The following is a 22,885-nucleotide window of genomic DNA, read 5'->3' as shown; positions in this document are numbered from 1 at the left end:
ATGTCTGCTCTGGTGGCTGTGGCTTCCTGCAGGAAATAATGAACAAAACAGCTGGTTTGTTATCATGGTCAGACAGGTCTCGGGGTCTAACCAGCTTAGAGCTGTCTGAATGCTCTCTCTGCTCCTTCTGTGAACTTCTACGAACCAGATATGGGTTTGTGGAAGGTTGCAGGTAGCTGGAAAGGTCAGATTGTCATGCTCCCTGTGTTAGAGAGGAAATAACACTTATTTAGTGATGTTTTTATAGCTCTCCTGTGCTCACTGCGGTTTGAGCACAACAGCACTTTACCTCTCCCAAGCAAAGCAGGAGGAATGGAAATGAGAAGGAGCAAGGACTCATTTGCTCTTCATTACAGAGAAGGCCATCACTTGCAGCTGTGCAGCAATCCTGTTGCATGCTCAGGGCAGAACCCAAGACTTTGCTTTATTTCCTCCAAGAACATCCTCGTTCCACCTTCTTCAACCTTTCTATCAGCTTTTTCTGACCTCTCTCCAACACTGTGCCCCAGGCAGTAGGGTGCAGGACCAATGGACTCGCCTTGCAGCTGCAGACCAATGCTGGGCACTGCTCACTCATGGTTCAGCAGAAGGTGATTCCACCCTTGTGGTGCATAGGGCAGCAGGCAGTGGTCCTGACAACTGCCTTCCATACAGCTCACAAACAGGACATGATCCATCCAGCAGCTCCTCAGCATGCAGGGGCACGCTGTGCCTGGCGGGGTGCAGATGGCCACCATGACACCTTCAATCAAACATGATGACAGCACTTGTGTCACGGAGCCCAGGCAGAGAAAATATATGATCCTTAAAAAAAGAAGAAGGGGGAAGGAAGAAAAGGGCAAAACAACGCTGGTGTGATTAAATGTATGCAATTTAGCAGATGGGATTTCTGCTTTGGCCTGTTGGAGGGTTGTTCCAGGAGTGTCTCCGCCTTTCACATTCACAGAGGAATGCAAAAGAACTCTCTGTGTGATGACTTTGATTGGTGTCAGGTGTTACCCCTATTGCCAGAATGGGGCTGGGGAGGGGCTGGGAGATGGATTTCCCCATAAAGCTCAGCAGTGCACCAGGGCCATTCACCTGCACCAGGGTCTTCTTAGCTCCGTCACAGTGTGGGGCACTGCTGGGAAAACCAGACCCCTTCATCTCAGTATCTGTCTGCCACTGCAACAGATCTAATAGGTGTGTGAAATCTGGCTGTTTGTGGGCAGACAGGTGAAGGATGCCTCTGGCTGTGTCGGGCTGTATCAGCGCCATGGAGAGGCCACAGAAAATTGGGGATATTTTCCCATAAAAGTCTTTTCAAATATGTAAGTTTTATAATCTTTTCATTTCATCATTTACCGCACAGCGGGAGAGAGATGATCTCTGTGCATAAACGCGCCAATTTCCAGCCATGCTGGGAAGGGGGTGTGTGGAGATGCAGGCAGGAGGACGGGGGAAGCAGGCTCATTTGTCACAAGCCTGGAGCATAAAATCACAGGCACCGGCTTTAATTTGCACGTTGGCACGAGTAGGGCGGCAGCAAATGGGGTTATCGCTGTCACTGCCATCAGAAGTGATCCATGGTGTTGCACAGGGCTGGGATGGCACAGATTGCTGTCATGTTGGGAGAGGGCTCAGCTGTGTGTCAGGGCTTTGGTTCGCCCCTCGTCCCACAAAGGTTTCTCAGGAGCAGTCAGGGCATCCCTGGGGAACAGCATCCCAAACTGCACAGGGCACAGCAGCGTGGTTTGTCCTTCAGCACACAGCTCCTGAGTGCCCCGTCCGTTCAAATAGGCATGAGTCACAACAATATTTTGTACCTGTGTTCTTCAAGGGAACATTAAAAGCCACTGAAATATTATTTATTATCTGCATCCAGAGGCTGGCTGTGCATAAAGCATCGCTCTGCAGGATGACTGACATGCTGCTCTGCCGCTGCCTTTGCTCACTGCGGCACCTCGGGGCCTTCTTGCTGCTCCTGCTGGAGCCAGGAGCAGAGGCACCTCATTATGGACATTGCTGCTTACGTGTGATGCTCGTTGTCATTTGCGCTCAGTGCCCGGCCAAGACTGGGCCCACAGTGCCCTCTTTGGTTTTAGGAGCACAAGAATTGCTTTTGCCTTCTGTCCTGATTTGCACGAGGGATGTAACATAAGTGACCGACTTCAGCCCTGCACAACAGCATGGAGATGGTCCTGAGCGCCCCAAACAGCCTCTGCTTAACTGACCCCTGGTTCTGGTGCTGCTAAAAGCGAGCTCCCCGTGGCAGGGTTTGGCTTGTTTGCCAAAGTCGGGAACTCTGTGAGTTTAATCTCTTGGAGGAGGTGTAGGAGGTGCGTGTTTGTCTGTTCCTGCTTTGCTCTGGCTGCTTTCTGCAGAACTGCTTTGGTCCAAGGTCACAATAACACGAGTTCTCACCAGAAGCAGAGGCTCTGTAGCCACGGGGAAGTGCGCTGGGCTGCTGAGAGCAGCCTACGTTATTCACTTCAGGTAGTTTGTTTTAATACATTCCTGTATGTTTGTCATGGTTTGCAATTTGCCCAACATCCCATAGCGATCCGGGAGCCGTTTTCATCTCCTTGCGCTTGGAGGGCAGTTTCTTACAGCCCCTCCAGCCCATGGCTGCTCCTGGAGTACTCCTGAGGAGTTCCTGCTCTTTCCACCATAGGGATGGTCACCCACGGACTGTCGTGCTGCTGCTTCCCTTTGATTTAATAGCCTCACTCCTGAACAGGAGGCTCTTTCGTTTTTGTTCAGCAGTTGCCCACAGCATCAATAATTGCTCAAGACACTTGTACAGCTAATAGAAAGATCCTGTCAACAAGGGGAGCTCATTGTAATACTGCTGTTTTAAAGGGCTTGCGGAAGCAACAAAGCCATCCAGGTAGCAAATGTGGTTTCTCCTACAGAAACAGATCCAGGGACAAGAGACATGAGTGAGCTTAATTCCCTCCCAAATGGATGCTCTATTTCACACCCCAGCAAAGCTTCTGATTTATTGATTTCTTAATGTTGTGATACTTTTGTTGCTAAAAATGACACGGGAAGGCACAACTAAGCCCCAATGTGAGGGCTGCTGAGGCAAACACAGCGACAGCCCGTGCATCAGACCTCACACACAGCACGGCCATAAGAGCTTTTGAATTCCCACTCTGTGGAGAACGACAGAATTTCTGCAATCTCTCAAGAAGAAAACCGAGCCACACCGTGAGCATATTTAAACAGGCAGTCTGTGTCCTGAGGTTATCTTGAAAACCAAAGCAACCGAGCAGGAAGGAAGTGGGCAGCAAAAAAGCACCGATCTTACAGCTGGTGAATGGAGCAGGGCTGTGCGACTGGGCGGATTTACAGAGGGGAAATGTTGGTGGCTCCTGTAAATGGAGATATAGTAAAACTGTGCTGGAAGTTCAACTCTGGGGCCTGGGATGGAGGCTGGGTGTGAGCATGTGGATGGCCAAAGCAAACTGGTGTCGGTGGTCGTGCTGCAGAAAGTGAGCTCTGGAGTCCATCCTGGAGGAGACTCCGTCCTGGTCAAAGGTACAATAAATGGAAGGAGGGAGAGATTTGTTTTGATGTATAACGGTCTGTTCAGTTAGCTACCAGACGTGGTCTGTTTAATGACTGAAACCAAAAGAGTAGGAGCTCATCTCGCTGAGACCAGCGGCGAATACAGATGAACACCACTGCACTCGCAATGCACCATTGACTTTCCTTACGTACTGCCAGCAAACGTGCAGTTTGGGTCCGATGAGACGGACAGACTCGTTAAGCAGTAACAGGACCTCTGAAATCACCCCATAGGACAGCCTTGCTGCGTATCCTCACTTTGCTGAAGAGCAATTTATTCTTCTTTTAAAATAATTCATCGCTCTCTTGCTCATCTTGGTCCCAGTCCAGCTGGAGGGTGGGGAGCACTTGAGACTTCTCTGTGCAATCTGCCGCAGTGATGTCAGCGGCCAAGCACCAATTCCTCAGGAGGTTTGGAGCTGTTCATGAGACGTCCCAACAGCTGTGTGTGGAGATGATCCAAGGAGGGCCACCATGGCAGAACTGCGGTCTTGGCTCCCGGGGTGGAGGCTCCTGGGGGGTTGGGTCCCCATGGGCAGGGGGCAGCAGCTGGTCCCTACCATCTCCTGGTGCGTGGGGCAGAAGGGAGGAGCAGCACAGGGAGGAGACGAGCTCCTGCTCCCATGGTGCATCCCCAGCAGATGTTTCCCAAGGAGCACCTTCCAGCTGGCTCTGCTCCCCGCTGGCTGCTCCCCACTCCACTGATTCTCGTGCAAATCCGTCCAGGAAAGCATGGACGTTCTGTGTCCTGTGCCCAGAAATCCCTGGATTTGAAAAGTCTTGGCCTGGATTTTCCTTCATACAGAGATTTCAGGGACAAGGCAACCTCATGCCTTGATTTATTGCCCTGTGCAGAGCAGGGAGAGCTCTCCCCTGGTTACGTGTGGATGGCGGCCAGGCACACGGGGAGGGGACTCCTCCTGGGTTCCCAAATGCTGGAAGAACTGCAGCTGGCAACGTTTCATTTAACTCTGCGCTGGATCAGGGGTTGGGTTTGATGCAGCCTCACCTACGGGGCAGCTCAGGGCTGCCTGGTGCAGGGACAAGCTGATGTCCCACTGGCTGCACCGACCACACACCGGCTCTGGCTGCGCAGGAGCAGGGCTCCCTTCACAGATGATGTTACCCAACAGCTTGCATGGTTTGGAGTTGTTTCTGTAGCAAGAGAAAAGAACACTGATTCGGCCATTTGCCTGGCATCCCACCGCAGCTCCATGGGCTGTTGTATTTTCCTCTTTTCCTTTCCAAATAACCAACTGACAGCGAGGATGTTTCGCCGTGACAGGCAGCGCTACGCAAAACTATTTGATTAAAAAAAAATCCTCTATTTCTATTCCCATTGAAACTCCTTTTTTGACGTCCCGTGGAGTTTTAATTACACAAAATGTTTCATCATTCCTTGCCTTTGCATGGAAATTTTTGGGACGTGATGAAAAACCTCTGGTGATTGAAAACGGTCCAAAAAGCCCGGTGTCTTAAAGCTTTGCAAAGGGAAACACACTTTCATATTGAAAATACAGAAGTAGCTGCATTTTTTTTCTTAATGTTCTGTCAGTTTTTCGTTCTCTGGAAAGAAACACAAACCAGCTCTGGTAAACACTGCTCCCCTCTTCTGCCTGCCTTGTATGGATGGGAATCGATTCTTTGATCTTCAGTTCAAAGAAGCTGAAAACACGGTTTGTTTGGTCCGCAGAGGATTTATATCTTCTTCTGCAGCATCCCTTGATTACCTCTGGGTTTCTGGGATGGTGCTCAGGATGTGTCCAGCCAAAGGGATGCCAATACCGTGTATAGCATTGCATCTGGGGGATGCTGGCTTCCAAGCCCTGATGGTCTGGTCTCATGAACGTGCAAGAGAGTGGCAACACAGCCCTGAGAGTGGGTGGTCTGGTTTGCAGCCAGGCTGGTTCCCGGGGATCAGAGCTGCTCTCCTCCATACTCCTTAGCAACCTGGATGTCCCACGTCTGATGTCACCACGTGATGCAATTTGTCTGCTGCAGACCTGGCCAAGCAGCCCGCTGTCTGCAGATGGAGGCTGTGGCCTTTTGCAGTGTCGCTGTTGTTAACCTGAGTGAGCTCTTAAAGTGAAGGGAGGGAGAGGGCATGGGCAGCAGCTGCATTAACTTCCACCCTGGATGCTGTGCACAGCCAATTAAAGAGCTGTTTGGATGCAACCAGCTCCTCCAGCATGAGCTAATGAAACTCTTCCTGTGGTTCAAAGGTGACGGTGACCGGAATGCTGGTTCTAATCCAAACGGCAGTTTTTCTCCTAATGAATTAATCAGCTGATTACGTGCATACAATAGCTCATTAGAGAGGTACATGTCAACCTTTGGAAGAAAATTATTGGCTTTGCGTGGCCTGGAGGCTGTTGCATCACAGGAGCACGCTCCTTGGAGTATCACAGCACCATATGCGGTGCTCTAATTAATGGGCTGTTCCTTCAGTTGTTGATCGCATGAAAATTACTGTAAAATTTGAATACTGTAAACCACTGAAAACTCAGAAGGAAAACCAAAGCGGACCAAAGTCACTTGCCTTTAACCTAGCTTTCCGTGGTGGAGATTTTGTTGTTGTTGTTGTTTTAAATGCTTCCAGCCTATTTAACGGTAGGAACAGAGATAAAGCAAAATGTAATTTGGAAATTAGTTCCGGATGTTTGAGTTGTAGCTTTATTTTGGTGATCTGGGCCATTAACTTTGGTTTGGCTCTTCATCCCCTGCGCAATGTGACGCTGGCAGCATCCCATGGGCAGCATTGCTGTATCTCACTCTTCCAAGGCCCTGATTCATTTTTGGCTGGGCTTTAGAAGCGTAACACAAGAGCTGAAGTGTGGAACTGGCTTGGGCAGAGTTTTTTTCTTTGTCCTGATTTTGCTGTTTATCCTGTTTGTGCTCTCCTCATTATCCTGAACTCTTTTGTCTTCTTGTCAACATCAACCTATGACCCTTAAGAAGAACTCTTCTAGAAGAAAATTTGCTGATTGTGTCTTTTTCCTTTTTTTTGCCTGTGGCAGTTGAGTGAGCCCATCAGCTTATATAATATTAATATTTGTAAAAGCGAACTTACTGAGCTCATAAATCTTCCATAAAAGAGGGACAAAATCTACATCTATTTCAAAATGAAGCAGGTAAGTAGGTTCTAGGACAAAGGGGTACTGATAAAAAGGAAATGGAGGTACGAAAGAAATGAAATTGCCATTTTAATCTGAAAATTGGCTCTGTATAAGTGATACTGAGACTTCATTGCTGCCAGAGCCAGCATTTTTCTACAGCCCTGGAGAGCCCTTATCCCTGGATGCTTCCACAGCAGCCTCACTGCCTGGCATTCAGTTCAAAGTGCCTGAGCAGCAAAGAAGTCCATAATTGCACCAGGTCTTGTCTGCAGAGCATAAGAAGACTTCAGGAGTGTTTTTCCCAAATCTGTGCTTTCTGAAAAAATGTATATATATATTTAAAAATTCCATAGTTTCAGCTTCTGCTAACCGTGGGGCATGAAGGCATGCCCCACTTTAGGCATGAAGCATGCTTTTTCCTATTATGCCACAGCAACGTGGAGGACCCAGATGAGAAAAAAGTGGTTCTGCTTACATTTAGCCAAGGACACAAGGAAACAGACATGCTGTTGCATCACCATTGAGGCAGCTTTTCAAAGGAGCAGTGTCACTTTGCTGCAGGTAGGACACTCACCCAGGGCACCACCTGCCCCATAAGGTACACATCCCCATCTGGGATGATACCATGGCTGTGTCTGCTGCTTGCTTGATCCCACCTTGCTTTGGAGCTGGAGTTATCCCCCCAGTCTGAACCTTCTGGAGAAGCATTTTTTTCCCTCTTGAAAACACAGAGTTGCTGAAGCTGTCTCTCATGGAATTAGGTCAATTCGTTCAACTCAGCACATTTTTAAGGAGAAGTTTTTATCGTGTCAACTCAGGCAAGGAATATGTTTAAAGAATTTTAGCATTCTGCTCAAATCACTGCTTCATTAAACATTTTAAGGTAATGAGAGTTGGAAAAAAAGATCTTTTTTAATGTTAAAAAAAAAAAAAAAGGCCGAAGTAAGTAGTGAATATGTTGAAGTTATCTCAGTGGAAGATGTTTTCATATTTTCCATTTATGAAAGTTCATGAGTTTAGCTAATGTCCTCACTAAGGATGCAGAAAGATGTGAGAAGCTTTCACAGGGCACACATAATTAGCTGGACAGTCCCTGCTGGTCTTTCTCATCTCCAAGTCCAACTGCTTTTTCCCTAAAGAAATGTTCTGCCCGAGCAAACATGGGATGCTGAGGTTCAACGCTATGTGTGCCCTGCCAGGAGGTGCCAAAGCAGGGCTGGGTGCTCTGTTGCATTTGGGATGGCTCTTGTAGGCAAAGTTGAGACGAGAGTCTCCAATTTTAGTGACAAGCAGATACAGACTCCTGGCACTGATCTAACTACCATAAATTTGTGGTGTATTGACTGTGGCGGAAGCCAAGATCAATATCAGTCTTCAAGAGGTTCAATGGATCAATGTTTCTTTGATATAGATAAAGAAAATAGAGGGCAGGCATTTATGGCGTTCTTGGCATATTGTGTTATTCTGTGCCCATCCCTCTGCCGAGGTGGAGATACCAACGAGTAGGAAGGCAAGGAAGGATTTAGGAGGATAATTGACCAGACGTTTAAAAAGCAGTTGTAGGAAGGAGATTTATGGCATTATTTTCATCAGTTCTAGGCTGAAAAGAGGAAGAGAAAGTTCCTCATAAAAGCGTGCTGTCTCTTGAAAGACGAATTCCTATTGAATAGTGGCATTTTAACGAGGCACTTGTGGCAGTGTGATGGTGAGAGGCAGTGAATGGCTGAATGTGTGGGCATTGCATGGGCTTCAGCGCTCTTTGCTTCACCCACACCCACTGGGTTGTGGGGGTGCTACTGTTGTTCAGGTTGTGAATGACAGGCTCTGGGGACATCCCTGTGGCTTCAGTAGGAATCGGGCTCCAGCCTTGGGATGGGGTAGATGTTAATTTTCTCCCATGAGCATTGGTTCACTTTGATCTCCATGAATCTCAGTTTCCAATCGGCTGTCTCCAATTTGAGGGCTGTCCTCACTTTTAGGGCTTTGTGGTTAAGCTTGTTTCCAACCAAAATCCTGCTAAAGTTCAAGGGGAAGCTCTTTAACCACAGCCCCTGAGCTGCCCTGAGGGAACTTCAGAGCAGGTGCTGGCTCATGAGCAGTGGCGGCCCTGTCCTGCTCCCACAGGGATGCTCTCATCCCCTCTCCTTTCTCATCCCAGCAGCAGGTTTCCCCTGAGCGCTGCCAGTGAATAAAAGGCAATAGGATGACCCTGTGGGGCAGGGTCCTGCTGCTGCCACTAATGGGGATGCACTGCAGACAGATGGGAAAATGAGATGTCAGCACCGGAATGTATGAAGGTCACCAGGTCTCACTGCTTAAGCAATGTATACAGACCCCTCGTGACACCTTCATTTGTTAGCAGGAACCATGCTGTTCAATAGGGAAGCCGGCTGTAAACGTGTAAATGGGAATGGCATTTCCAAGCAGAATGGGCAGGACTCTCAACACTTCCCTCTCTACGTATGTGTTTCAATCCTTCCCCGTTCTCATCCTCCTTCCTTTATGTCACAGGACTGGCTGACGAAATTTGGGTATCTGCCTCCTCCGGATCCCATCACAGGACAGCTGCAGACGCAGGAGGAGCTGACCAAAGCCATCACGGCCATGCAGCGCTTTGGGGGGCTGGAGGCAACGGGGGTTCTCGGTCAGTGGGTGACACGGGGGTGGGTGGAATGGGGATGGAGGAGAGGGGCTGGGAGCTACCGTGATGCAGAGCAGCACTATCCCCAGGAACCAACACGTGGCTGACAGACGGCCCTGTTTGCAGCTGGAAGTGTAATTACATGGCTCAGGTGCTTTGTTGCCTTGTGCTTTCAGCAACCTGAGGCAAGCAATTATTTCACCAGACCCACACACCCTTGGGGTTACTGTCGTGCTCAAAATAGCTTAAAATAGCTCTTGATGTGCTCAGAAAGAAAAGAGACAGAGAAACTAAGGCTGGTAGGTTGTTCTGTTCAAAGCTTTAATTGCAGCCTCAATTTGAATGGAACACAAATTCCGATTGAACTTCTGAATGTGAGTAGGGAGCCATTTGATTTCCCCTCCAGCAGAGCACGGCGCAGAGGAGGACGATGGCTCAGCCACCAGTGGGGGTGACCACATCCGCCCAGGACGGAGCGGCCCAAAGCCTGGTGGGAGCTGCCCAGTGTGGTGGGGCCACCCTCTCAATGCCCTCATTGAGGACAGCAAAAAGCCAGCTTTATCCCAGTGGTGAATGGTTCCCTGTTCACCCTCGGGCTGCCGTTGTCTCTGCACGTTGCAGCCCGGACGTGGCCATGACCTCCCGCTGCCAACTGCACTGCCGCCGTTCAAGGAGACAATTAGCGAGCAGATGCACAGCCCTTGGAGCAGCCGGTGCCACTTGAGCAGCTGCTGCCCACGTCCCCATCTCAGCAGCACCGAGACTTTCCCCTCTGCTCCTAATTAAGCACTTGCAATTAGTTCTCCTCCGCCCTCTCGCAGGCTGCAGGAGGCCCAGGAGCAGAGCCGTGCTTTCTGTTGCAACTGTGTTTGCTGCATGGGAAGGGGTGCTGGAAACAGGGCTCGTGAGTGGGCTCGGGTTATGGCCCCAGTCACTGCCACCAGTGGAGGTGGCTGCTGTGGTATTTCTCACCCCATAGCTGCAGCTTTCCTGTTACACTCATCTTTTCCCTTTTCTCCACCACCAGACGAGGCCACGCTGGAGCTGATGAAGACCCCTCGCTGCTCCCTGCCCGACATGGCTGGCCCGGCAGCCAGGAGGAAGCGGCACACGCAGGCTGTGACCAAGTGGAACAAGAGGAACCTGTCCTGGAGGTAGGAGCTCCAACCATTGGCCGCAGAACGGCAGATCTGCATGACCACAGGCCAGCAGAGGCTTTTTGCTAGTTTTTTGCTGCATTGCAGTGTAATTTCTCATGAGCTCATTGGAGCTTTGCACCCTCTCCAGCAGCTGTCACAGATTTGGTTTGGCACAAATATGTCTTTTTCTCTTGGTCTTATCACCTGAGTCCAAGCGCCAGGAGCATTTTTTGGGGTAATGGAGGCATCTAATCCCTTTCTTCTAGTCCATGCCATGGGAGAATATATTTCCCCTAGAGCCATGGAGCAATGTGTGTGTCTGCTGACCCACAAAACACAAAGGTTGAGGTCTGACCCTGGAGCCAGGCTGCAGGTGAGGGTCTGGAAATGAATAACTCCTTCTCCTTGTCCCACCAAGACCTGTGCTCTTTGGGACCCGTGTTTCCACCCTAAAAGCCCATGTGTGGCTGTGAATGCTCTCCCAAGAACCACTGGAGAGAGCTGGATGCCCTCAGGTCCTGCAAACCCACGTGCATGGCATGGCGAGGCCTCCCTACTAATAATAAACTTCCTTTTGATCCTGAAGTAGCGCCTGGAGCGAGTCCACCTCCCAGCACAGTGACAAATCCCAGCTTGGCGGTCACTGCTGACAAATGTGGCCATCCCAGGGGTTGGGCTCTTCTGGTGTGCACAGCCCCAGGAAACCCCCAGCCCTGCTATGGGACTGCTGCATGCGCTGCCATAAAAAAAGCCCTTAGGTTTGAGACGATGTTATATGCCTGGTATAAAAATTCCATCTCCTGACAAACTTATTTCTGCATTTTTTTCCTTTCATCCTTCTCAGAATCTTGGCTCTCATTCAAGAAAGAGCTGTATTTTATGGCTGAGGGCTGTATAAGCCAAGAGAAGGCTATAGCAGTGTGGAAACTCCAGCGTTGTATTTACACCCAACACTTGAGATTAAAATAGCTGTTTTGAAACTGCCATGAAAATCTGCCAATAGAGACATAAAGTTTTACGTGCTTACCTTTTACATATTGACTGAAGTTTTAAAAACAGAAAAAAAATCAAACAAACCCAAACTATTACACCTTGCATTTAAAAGGTGAAGAAGCAAACACGAAGAGCTGTGAGGTGGGGATAAAGCTTTCAGCAAAGCTGTACTGAAGGATGCTCTCAGGACAGGCACACGGAGCAGTGAAGAAGGCACTGCCCTGCACACAGCATCTTGCAGCCATGCAGGTTGCTCAGGATTCTTCTTTTCACCCCTGAGCACAGGCAGGTGACGCCTGTGATGTGCCCCACGTCACACTGGGGTGCCATGGGTAACACCAGCTGTGTACTGCAGCTGTGGCACCATCAATTGTCCCCTCCTCTCCCCTCAGAAAAATCAATGTGGGTTTATCAGGCAATCCATGGCCTGCGGTGCTCAGTAGTGATCAGCATTTATTTTAGTTCTCTGTAGTATCAGGGCTGCACAACATGAAGGAGTGCTTTCATTAACCAGCAATTGATTTCTCGTACGTCGCTAATACTCTTTCGCTTTTGCCTTTCTGAGGATAAAACCCAAAGAGGAACCCAGAAATCAAAATGGCCACCGTGGTTGGCTCTCTGCAGCAGCCAGCTGGAGCAGCCCTCTCTGACCTCTGCTAATTCACCTGCATGGACCCAAATCACTTTGAGATGGAACTGAGGAAGAAGGGCACCCAGGGAGCACGTGACTGGCAGCAGCTGGGGCCGTTCCCAGCAGGAGCCTGCAGCCCCAGCAGGGAAGGGGCTACTTCTCCAAAGGGGCTGGTGCTCTGGCTCGCCCACCCCATCACGCTGGACCCTTCCTGGTGGCTTGGGGGCTATCTGGAGGAAAGAAGTTACTCTCCAATTACTCAAATTAGGCTTTTACCCGAGTCTGGTGCTCTTAAAGGGGAGTCTCAGCGGGGTTAACATCCAAGAAGAAGGAGAACTGCTCTCCACTGGGTACCTAAGCTCCATTTACTACAAATAATAATAATAATCAAGGTGGGAGGGAGCTTATTTATCCCTGTGTGCATCTGCATTGTGCTGGAAACGTGCCTTCTGTTCAGTGGAAGTGGGTAACGTAATGCCAACAAACATCTTGTCGCTATAATAGTTTTCTCCTAATCTCATTGCAAGCAATTAGCAGAGCTTCTGCAATCAGATCAGATGCTGAACTGAAAACCCTGATGGGATTCTCTTGAAAAATAACAGTGGTAATGACTGAAGGATGGGGGGTGTTCATTTACACCTGTGGCATGCTAATAGAACTGGGTCAGCTCAGGGGGGCAGGACCTTTCATAAGAAGCAGAGCAAGCGTTGATCCTGTTTCTGCTTTAATCTAATGTTTCTGGAGTCAGAGATTGGAATGAATATTAATAATGTTTGTCTATTTAGACAGGGCTTTCCATCCGCTGTCCTATTAGCAGGGAGATCAGGTTTTTTATCCTTATTCTACAGCTGCAGAAGGTTGAGCAGTGCTTGAGGAGGAAAGAACAGATAGTGACAAAAAACCTGAGTCCTGGGCACCCCCATCTTGGAGGGGATGGCTTAATTCTTGGGATGGCTTAATTCCTGCGATAAGCAGGGTGTGCTTTGTGCATGTAATTACTTGTTCAATGGACATAAAAGCAACAAAGGGCTTTGCTTAAGTCCAGAGAATTCTTTCAGAAGATGAAGATGCTCGGTTAAGGAATATCTGGAAATGAGGTGACCTTTTTTGTATTGTGGAGGTTCACAATGATGCTTTTAATCACAGCAATACCGACTGTGTTCTGTGGTATTGGGGGGAACCTGCCCTGCATTCGATGATGGATAGTCTCTTCCATACATAAAAACTTGCCTGAAAAGGGTCTTTCCTAATTTGGCACTGTTCTGTCTCCATTCTGTATGTCTTTTTTTTGAGGTCCTGTGATTATCTGATGCCGCATACGTGCACACAGATTTACTTTGCTACCGAAGTTCTCTCTTTGCATAGAGACAGCAGAGGCATGGTTCAATTTTTGCTCTTTTTTTGCAACTTTGACCGGGCTGGGAGGTTATACCCACATTGGGCCGCGGCTCCGTGGGCACGGGATTTGAAAGAAATGTGTGAAAGTCGGAGCATCCAACCTCAGCCAATGAGTCGTTCCTATTCCCTTCACTTCAGTGCCTCCCAATACCCAAATCACTATTCATAGGAAGAGCTGAGTGCCATGACATCCCTTTCTGACACCTGTAATTACCTCTAGGGGTTTAGTTCAGGTCATCGCTGCACTCTGAGGCCAGGGAGTGGTCTCGTACTGAGCGATGTTCTCCCAACTATATTATGCAGGAGGGCAGTGAGGTGATCATAATTGTTGCTTCAGCTTTTAAAATCTGTCAAGCCATGAATATTTCATGAACACTTTGGTTGGTGTGCTGGTACACGAGAAATAAAGTGCCCATACTTTATTCTGGTATTTTCTACATGGGGGCTATTTTCTACTGGGGTAGAGCTGGCCAGAAATTTTCAAGCAGAATTGGTTATCATCAATAATTACTCGGTCAACAGCAAGTTTTCCTGAAATGTGCTAATTTTTATCCAAATTGTCAATGAGAGATGATCCAAACATACTCTTTCTGAAGCCAATGCGCCTCACTGCATCTTTCACTTTTCCCCCTTTGTATTAAACCAGCAGTATTAGGGATTCTTTTTCCAGGTTTGGTTATGCAGGAAATGCTGGCTTTTTCCATTCCAGCTCGGAACAAAAGGGAGGTTTGAATTGCTCTGCTGCAGGACAAATGCCAGCACACTGCTGCTCCCACCTGGTTCTCTTCCAGGGCAAGGCAAAGCTGGAACCAAGTGAGGATGTGCCGGTGAGTGCAGTAGTGCAGTAAGCCTCAGCTAATTAGTTTCCACCAAGAAGCAAAGCAAGAGCTTCTCAAGCGCAGTGCTCCGTCAATCTGTGTCCTGCAGGCAAGAAGTTGGAGGAGTTTTGAATGAGGTTTATGTAAAATGCACTCTTTCTTCCTCCTTGTTATGGATTGCAGTCTCAGAGACTGCTGGCAACGTGCTGGTTTCAGAGTGTGCTTTCTACCTCCAGCAGGCGTACTGGGAAATAAGTGGGGGCTGCAAATCTCTACTGGGTGTCCTCATGCATGTACAGCTCTTCCTGCTGGCCCTTGGAGAAGCTTGTTTGCGCCCCTCTCCTACCCTCTTTGTTGCCCTCTTTCTTTCAGAGTTCGCACCTTCCCCAAAGAGTCCCACCTGGGCCACGACACGGTTCGTGCCCTGATGTATTATGCCTTGAAAGTCTGGAGCGACATCACCCCGCTCAACTTCCACGAGGTGGCAGGCAACAACGCCGACATCCAGATTGACTTCTCCAAGGCCGATCACAATGACGGCTATCCCTTCGACGGGCCTGGGGGCACAGTGGCACACGCTTTCTTCCCCGGAGACCATCACACAGCAGGGGACACTCATTTTGATGATGACGAATACTGGACCTTTCGGTCATCAGGTTGGTTGGGCTGAGAGCTCTGCAGCCAAGAGCAGACTCCGCATTGCAGACAGACAGGGCAGAGGCAGGCACTGAGGCCCTGTAGCTTCCATTAGCGTGTGTATTATCAGCGACTGATTGGTGCCCATTTTGTGCCTGCTGGCTGCAACCATCTGTTAAGCATTCAGGTGGAGGAGTAGGTTCAGTGCCCCCAAGGAATAAGGTGGTGAACCTGATGGTGAGAAGGCTGCCCTCTATTTTGAAGGTCTTGCAGCTACCCATCCTTCGTCTTTCATTCCTGTTGTTCTCCCCAGCGATTCAAAAATAACAGCTTGGTAGATGATATAAAAATATCCCCCAAGGTTGTCAGTTTGGCATAAAAATGTCAGAAAGCATATGTCTTGTTCTCGCCCAGTGCTGAGGAAAACAGCACAGGTTATAAACACCCTGGCTGTTTACAGACACTGTAAATAATAGTCATCAAGGAAAAAGCAGAATTCAGCAAAAATATCCCCCAGCACCTCAGGCCCTGTGGGGACAGAAAGGAACAGCACAGGAGTCAGGATCACTGATTTGGAACGTGGGGCTCCCCTGAGATTGGCAGAGACGTCGGTTTCCCGGCCATTCCATTACAACACTTGCAGTTGTGAACTTTCTCAGGACCACACTTGAAGTCATCGGTGTAGCTCCACAGGGCACTGCTGTGCAGGGAGGACCAGCAATTGCATGTGTGCTTTACCCAGACCATCTGGAGTCAGGTAGTAGGGATGCACCAACTGTGGTTAGCCCCACAGGGCTCCTGGGAGTGGTTCTTTGTTTTGGCAGTGATGATGTAGGTTTGGAAGTGGACATTATGCCCTGTCGAAATCTGACCCAAGCATCTGGAGCTTTTAGATTGGGCCTTTTGTTAGAAGGGTGGATCTGTGTATGAGTGCAATATGAGGAGCTATGAGTTGGATGGCAAATGAGGACATCTGGGGAAAGAATGAGAGAGAGCTCAGACTGAGAAAAAAGCCATCAGGGAGGTGTCATTGCTAAATAAGCTCCCCCTGATGTCCAGGGCTGAGCACTCACGCTGTGAACAGATGTCTGGCTTTCCGTTTCCTATGTCACACTTCAGCTTCCTTTTTCCAACAGGAGAAACATTTCTTCTTCTTGTTTCACCTATTCCCAAATTTGTTTTCCAGTTTATCCAACACGTAATGAGTTTGATTTCAATTATGTATTTCCAGATGCTCACGGGATGGACCTATTTGCTGTTGCTGTCCATGAGTTTGGCCATGCCATTGGCTTGACCCACATCTCAGCCATAGAGTCTATCATGAGGCCCTACTACCAAGGTCCAGTGGGGGACCCTCTGAAGTATGACTTGCCCTACGAGGATAAAGTCCGAATCTGGCAGCTCTATGGTAAGCCCTTGTCCCTTGCCCAGCCATGGCCTGTTTCTGAGCTGTATTTTGGGGTGAGTGCGGCTGTGGGGAGGAAGTATGTCCCTCTACTTCTTCTTTGTCTTTACACACAGGAGTCAGAGAATCTGTGTCCCCCACAGCCAAGCCAGAAGGGAGCAAAACTGAGGACCATCCTCTCCTTCCAGAGCTGCCCGAGAACCGCTCTACAGTCCCGTAAGTCGAGTTCAGTTCTTTCCAGCTGTTGCTGATATTCCTGCGAATGATGTGTAATAGCAAAGCCCCACTAGTCATCATGTCTATGCTATTCCCCTCTGGACCTCTTGTCATCTGATAAACACACTCACACAGTGTCCCATCCTCCTTACATCTCCCAGTCACTTCCAGTCACTGCTGGACTTATTAAGCAGTGTGGGGCCCACAGCTGAAGTGGTTAAGAGCAGCAACAGATGACAGTTGCTGCTAATCCTTTAGGTAATTCTTGTAATTCAAGGCACGTCTAGAAATTCTGCGTTATCTTGGAACGCTCTGCATTTCCTTAAGACTTGAAATTTTACTTATGTTAATGGAAATTTGTCCCCATCACCCTTAGGTGAACCCACCCTTGCTGAAATGTTAATCAGACTTCTTCAGCGGTATCCTGGTTTGTGTCTGCATCACTTACCTAAATCTTTCCATAGTGAACAACTCCCTAATGTACCTGTGGGGGTGAATATTGGAGCAAGTGGTCCAATAACCTGACTCAAGTGAAGCTTTGAGTTGGCAAGGGACCGCTAAGACTGAGAGTGCCATTTAGCAGCCAGCATGCCCTCATTAAGGGAAGCTGCAGATCTAGCTCATTAATAAGCACTGGAGTTACCAAACTGTATTACTAGCAGAGCAGCAGGACAGTTATGAGAGGAAAGGACACTGAACAGATCACCCCCTGATCTGCACATCTAGGGTGCAACCCTGAGGAGGTCACTTCATGTCCCTGTGCCCCAATTCCCCACCTGCACAGAGGTGATAACAGCAGGGAGAGCATCAACAGTGGAATATTCCCACAGTAACAGGGATGTAGAAGAATCCAATATTGAGGAAACACCTCTGCACAATTACTTCCTCCCATCTCAGCATCTTCTTCACCCCTCCTGGTCCTGCTTGGTGTGGTACCCATGGCACTGTGGTGCCCACTGATGTAGGAGCTGTGGTCTCAAGGCAACAGCTGGAGGATCTGGGAACATGTTCACAGTGACCTCCTCCTCCTGCCCCACGTGTGACTGCGAGGGTGAATGGAGTTCACTGCCACATCTGTCGCTTTGTGCCTGAGCTGGTGCTAGCAGCACAGATCTTCTGTCAGCAAATTAGATTTATGCTTCCCTGTCACCCACAGCAGCTCTTCTCTGCATGTTCCCAGCATCCTCTCCTTGTTCTCTATCAATCATCATTCCTCACATGGGCTCCATAGCTCTTAGGTCCTTCATACTCTGTGCCTTTCCCACCCACCTTGTTAAAGGCAGCTCAGCATCTAAGCCTGCCACTTGCCAGGTGACTTTTGCCATATATCATGTGGCATCTTCTCACCTCTGCATCCTTCTGTTTTGTCTCCACTGCTTCCTGCTATGCGGCTCTGAGTTTCTGAGCCTCAGCTGCTGCGGCGATGTGCTGAGTGGCTCCTACCCTTCATGTGTCCTGCCCTGGGACAGCTGGTGCTGTGCCACCAAGGAGCGGGACCGCCTCTGTCCCCACCTGTTTTGCAGAGCTGGCGCATGAAGAGCGCATCCCTGCACCAGCTCAATAATTGGTCCAGGGAATGCACGTTCCACAAAGCCATCTGCAGGCTGATGAGTGCCCTGGTTTACCTTGGAAATCCTCATGCACATGGCTGGTGAGGAGGGGGTGTCTAGAATGGGGATCTGGGGCACAGCCCCTGCTCACCAACCTGGCCATCTCTGTGCAGGCTGCGGCGGGATGTGCCCAACAGATGTAACACTCACTTTGATGCGGTGGCCCAGATCAGGGGAGAGGCTTTCTTCTTCAAAGGTAAGTAACCCAGCATGCCTATGGCTCTGTGATGATATTCATGTGACATTGTGGAGGTGTTATTGGAAAGTCCAGAGCATGCAATCAGGATAAGCTGGCTCTGAGTTTGCAGACTGTAGAACGCTATGGGTCCTGCAGGACCTGCAGATCCAGGAAGGTGGCTCAACATGCTGCTGAATTCTTGCAGCTCAAATAAAAGCTCTGAGACCCTTCATCAGCCCACAATGGCCAAGGATGGCTGCTGAGCACATTTCAATGTCTGTGCAAATCTCACCTCTTGACAGAAGAAAACTGCCCACTCTGCACCATGTCCACACCATACGCACCATCAGATCCGAAGTATGGGTCGAACCAAGGATGGCAGAGCGAGCAGAGCTCTCTTGCTTTTCACTTGGATGCTCTCAATTTTCCTTTCCTCCCACACTTCATCTTCCTCGATGCCACTTGCTGTGCATCACTCAAAGACAACACACGTACAATTACAGAGCCATCTGGTTCCGTGTTAGCAAACACTTGCTAGCAGTGTGTCCCCGGGGTTCCCGGCTGTCTACAAGGATCCCATTGGTGCCTCCTCAGCTGCACAGAGCCTATCTGTGCTGGCCTCCATGGGCTTTTTTCTCATCTTGATGGAAAAGCACCCAGTGGACAGTGCTTTCCATTCCCAGCCACTGCTTGGTGACCCCAAAGCCACCCAGCGGGGACGCAGAAGCATCTCTCCAGGGATCAGGAGCAGCGTCCATCTGACTGTAACCCTTAAGAGCTCCGGAGATCTTGGTATTGTCTGAGGGAGCACAAAATGGAGGCTGTTCCCCCAAAGAATTTGTACAGAAGCCATGGAGAAGACAGGAAAATGAGAGGCAAGAACTTGTATGCAGGATAAATGGATATCTGTCTTGCAGAGAGGATTTAAAAAAAAAAAAAAAAAAAAGGAAAACTAAAGAGAAATCCATCTCGGCAGCTATTTTTGGATATATTTATTGCGGGCCAAAATGCAAATTGGAAGAGCAGAGTGTCAGCATGTGCCAGCTGCACACTGCCCCCGGAGAGCAGCAGCCGAGGGCTCAGCCTGCCATCAGCACCCGGCTGTGCAGCAGGGAGTGGGGACATCTCCTCCTGGGCAGGACTGCGGTGAGCCCCAGGGCTGAGCTCCATCTGCCGATGGACATCGTGTTCTGAGCTGGCACGGCTGGTTCCCCGGCTGGAGAGAAGCATTGCTGAGTGCCATCAGACACAGCAACCCGAACTCCCCAGGACTTACCCTACTGAAGGCAGCGGTGGGCGCCCCACGCTGCAGCAATGCCGTTTGCTTTGATTTCAGTGCCTGACTGCAAATTCCTGAAGTTTTGGAACAACTTTGGCCTGTGCGTGTGTTTGCAGGCAGCTATCTTGCCAGAGGCATCTGAAGTACTGAGAACGTGGTACGCAGCTGGAATCAAAATCACCTCGTATTAAAGAAAGCAATTGCCTCAGCCCGTCATCCATGTAAAACGAGACACTCGGGATGGCAGGAGTTCGCACTTGGCTTTAATCCTACTCAGTTTGCCAGCTTGGAGGGTGGTTTTAAATCAAGCTCTTTAAACAAACATGGGGTTTGGGAGTTTCTCCTTTATTATATTTCTGCATGCGGATGGCAGCCGTTCCCCCGTGCCTGGCTTTGGCTGATATTGTCCAACCAACTGCAGCACTCGGGTTAGCAGGCTTGGCTGTGACAAGGCACGAGCACAGGCAGAGCGGGGCCGTCGTATTAAGAATTCATTGCTAGCTCAAATGCCACCTTTCTCATCTTATTTTCCTGGCAGTTTTCAACAAAAAACAGCCACGAGCCCCCAGCAGGGCTGCCCTGAGTGTCGCTGTGCATCTCACTGGCTGCAGGGGCACCCTGCTGAGCCCGCTGCTGGGACAGGGCCGTGCAGCCAAAAGCACTGGGATTTCCCTTGTTGTGCCGATGAGCACACAGCTCTCAGGAGCTCAGAAATGTACCAACCGGAGAAGGAATTACATCAAGATGGATTTCTTTAAAAAAAAAAAAAAATGAAAATCTATCTTTGTGTCGCGTGTTTCTAATTAGAGATGCAGAGATCATCTTTATTTAATTACAAGCATTTCCATCGATGTACAATGGCCACCAAATCTGAATCCTCTTCTTTTTAACGTTCCTAAAAAGAATCTATAATTATGTCAATTCCTACCACGTCTGAATGTATTATTCACTTGTAGGTCTCAGCCAGATAGAGCAAATACGCAAACCGGAGCAGAAGAACAAGAATATGATATAAATCCTTATAATTATAATAAGAACCCCTCTCTGCAGATGTTTGAGCGTTAGAGTTTTGCCTCCTGCGTTATTGGGCTGAGATCCAATTTCCATAAGGTTTTGAAAGACAGTGTCACAATCTGCCAGCGCCGGAGAAAGCGCTGAATGCGCTGAATACCAATCTGAAGGCACATCTCTGCTTTCTGTTGCTCGTTTCCCTTGGGAACCTATGCAAGAGCAGATGTAAATAACACGCAGTCATTTCTAATGGGCGATAACAAACACGGGACGGAGCTGAGGGCTCTCTCTCAAACACCTTGCTCCAGTCAGGATCTCGGTGTGCGGAGCCCTCTGGGGAGAAAGCACCATCATTGCCCTGCACAAAGCCAGGCTGAGTCCCAGGCAGCACAGCGCCCGGGGGGTGTTTCAAGCCCTCAAAAAGGGGCTTTCTTCTAAGAGCTGCCAGGAACACAAAGTGCCAGCAGCTGCTGCTGGAGAGCCCGCGGCTCCCATCTCGCCACGCTTCGCTTCCCTCTGCCGATGCATGGCGTGGTGCCGGCCTGTCCTGCACGGCGGTGGGCATTGGGGTGGGTCAGTAATGCCCTCTGTCCCTCCAGGCAAGTACTTCTGGAGACTGACCCGCAATAAGCACTTGGTCTCCCTCCAGCCGGCCCAGATCCACCGGTTCTGGCGGGGCTTGCCCCTCAACCTGGACAGCGTGGACGCCGTCTATGAGAGGACCAGCGACCACAAGATTGTGTTCTTCAAAGGTGAGAGCAAGCGACGGTGTGTGCCCCCGGGACACAGCCCTGCAGCAGGGCTCTGCTCCTGCAGAGATCCCAGGGCCCACCTTCTCCCAGTACCCATCTCCTCCCAGTGCCTCCAGTTTCTCCTGCAAGAGCTGGAGGACAGAGATTAGCTCTCGGGTCCTAAACCAGCATCCTCTGAGCATTCCAGGTGTGCTGAAGCTGCATGGTGCCACTGCCCCAGCACGTCCCTCCTGTGCCAGCACAGGGCAGGCGGCAGCCGTGGAGTTGGCGGCGCTGGAAATTGCATTTTGTCTGCTGCTGGGCTGCAAGAAGGGGTGAATTACTGATTTCAGGAGTGCTGAATCACCAGAGCCAGGCTGTAGGCACAGGGCTCAGCAGAGGATCTCACACCACCTCGGTGTTCAGGATAAAGTTTCCCTGAGGGGCCCTGGGACCCCATCAGACCCCTCAGCAGGGCTGTGCCTTCCCCAGCCCTCGTTGCCTGCTGGATCCAGGCTGTCCCCCTGCTCTCCCCCCTGCCCTCCCACGCAGCCCTCCGTGCTGCTCCTCGTCCTGCCTGCGATGATGGAACGAGAGGTTTACTCTCCAGCCATAAAACACTGCCTCATTCTCACTCTCCAGCATCGTTTCATCGATCCCTGGATACAAACCAAAGCACACAAATTACCCTGGCTTTCGAGTCTCTGCTGTTGATACATAGCCCTGTGTTTAAGTGCTTCTTCACGTTTTCTAGAAAATGAAGGGAAAAAGCCTGTCCTTTAAAGCAGGCCGGGTGTCTCCCAGGGTGCTGCAGATGCATCGGGTCCCCAGAGACCTCATGCTGACAGAGTGCCTGTCCCCATGGCAGGATGCGAAGTGGGAGAGGAAGGATGTGGGCCCATTCTGTGCCCACAAGGACCCCCAGCTGGGCAGCACAGCACCGGCCCAGCAGCTGTCCCAGTGGGTTGCTCCCCTCCAACCCCATCCTCTGGTGCCAAGAGCCAAGCAGAGGGTTGTCATGGCAATATGTAATGAAGTACTGGCTCATTGCAGGGAAGGCCAGCCCCGGCTGTGAAACTGATGTGATCATTCTCCACGCTTCTCTCCTTTCCTCAGGGGACAGGTACTGGGTGTTCAAGGACAACAACGTGGAGGAAGGATACCCACGGCCCATCTCGGACTTCGGGCTGCCACCGGGAGGGATCGACGCTGCCTTCTCCTGGGCCCACAATGACAAGACTTATTTCTTTAAGGACAACCTCTGCTGGCGCTACGACGACCACGAGCGGAGGATGGACTCCGGGTACCCCTCAGAGACCATTCCGTGGAAGGGAATACCGAGCCCTTTAGATGATGCTATGAGGTGGTCAGACGGTGAGTCCGTGGGATGGGTCCAAGAAGCGAGGAGAAAAGCAATGCTCTGGGATGCAGCCCCATGTCCCAGGTGGGCTGGCACTTCCCCCATCCAAAAGCTGCAGAGAGGCAGGCTGAGACACAGCTCTCTCTGCCCACTGAGCGACACTGTCATTGC

The 22,885-nt window shown here is 50.0% G+C and overlaps 1 protein-coding gene across 3 annotated transcripts in view; it reads left to right on the top strand.

Moving 5' to 3' along the window:
- MMP17 (matrix metallopeptidase 17) overlaps positions 1-22,885 on the top strand; it is a 43,222-nt gene that overhangs the window by 15,361 nt on the left and 4,976 nt on the right. The window contains exons 2-9 of one of the 3 annotated variants that reach the window (XM_015275637.4): positions 9,180-9,312; positions 10,337-10,463; positions 14,661-14,944; positions 16,156-16,332; positions 16,446-16,545; positions 18,269-18,351; positions 21,223-21,375; positions 22,471-22,728. In XM_015275637.4, coding sequence (XP_015131123.1) covers positions 9,180-9,312; positions 10,337-10,463; positions 14,661-14,944; positions 16,156-16,332; positions 16,446-16,545; positions 18,269-18,351; positions 21,223-21,375; positions 22,471-22,728 — 1,315 coding nt within the window. Of the gene's footprint in view, positions 1-1,078; positions 10,214-10,336; positions 10,464-14,660; positions 14,945-16,155; positions 16,333-16,445; positions 16,546-18,268; positions 18,352-21,222; positions 21,376-22,470; positions 22,729-22,885 lie in introns of those variants that run through there. The other 2 variants (XM_040648338.2, XM_046901224.1) reach the window with 2 other exon arrangements.

The sequence above is a fragment of the Gallus gallus genome, chromosome 15, assembly GCF_016699485.2.
Source record: "Gallus gallus isolate bGalGal1 chromosome 15, bGalGal1.mat.broiler.GRCg7b, whole genome shotgun sequence".
Lineage (NCBI taxonomy): Eukaryota > Metazoa > Chordata > Aves > Galliformes > Phasianidae > Gallus > Gallus gallus.
The sequence above is the reverse complement of the archived record's forward strand: the minus strand, read 5'-3'. Positions and strand labels throughout refer to the sequence as shown.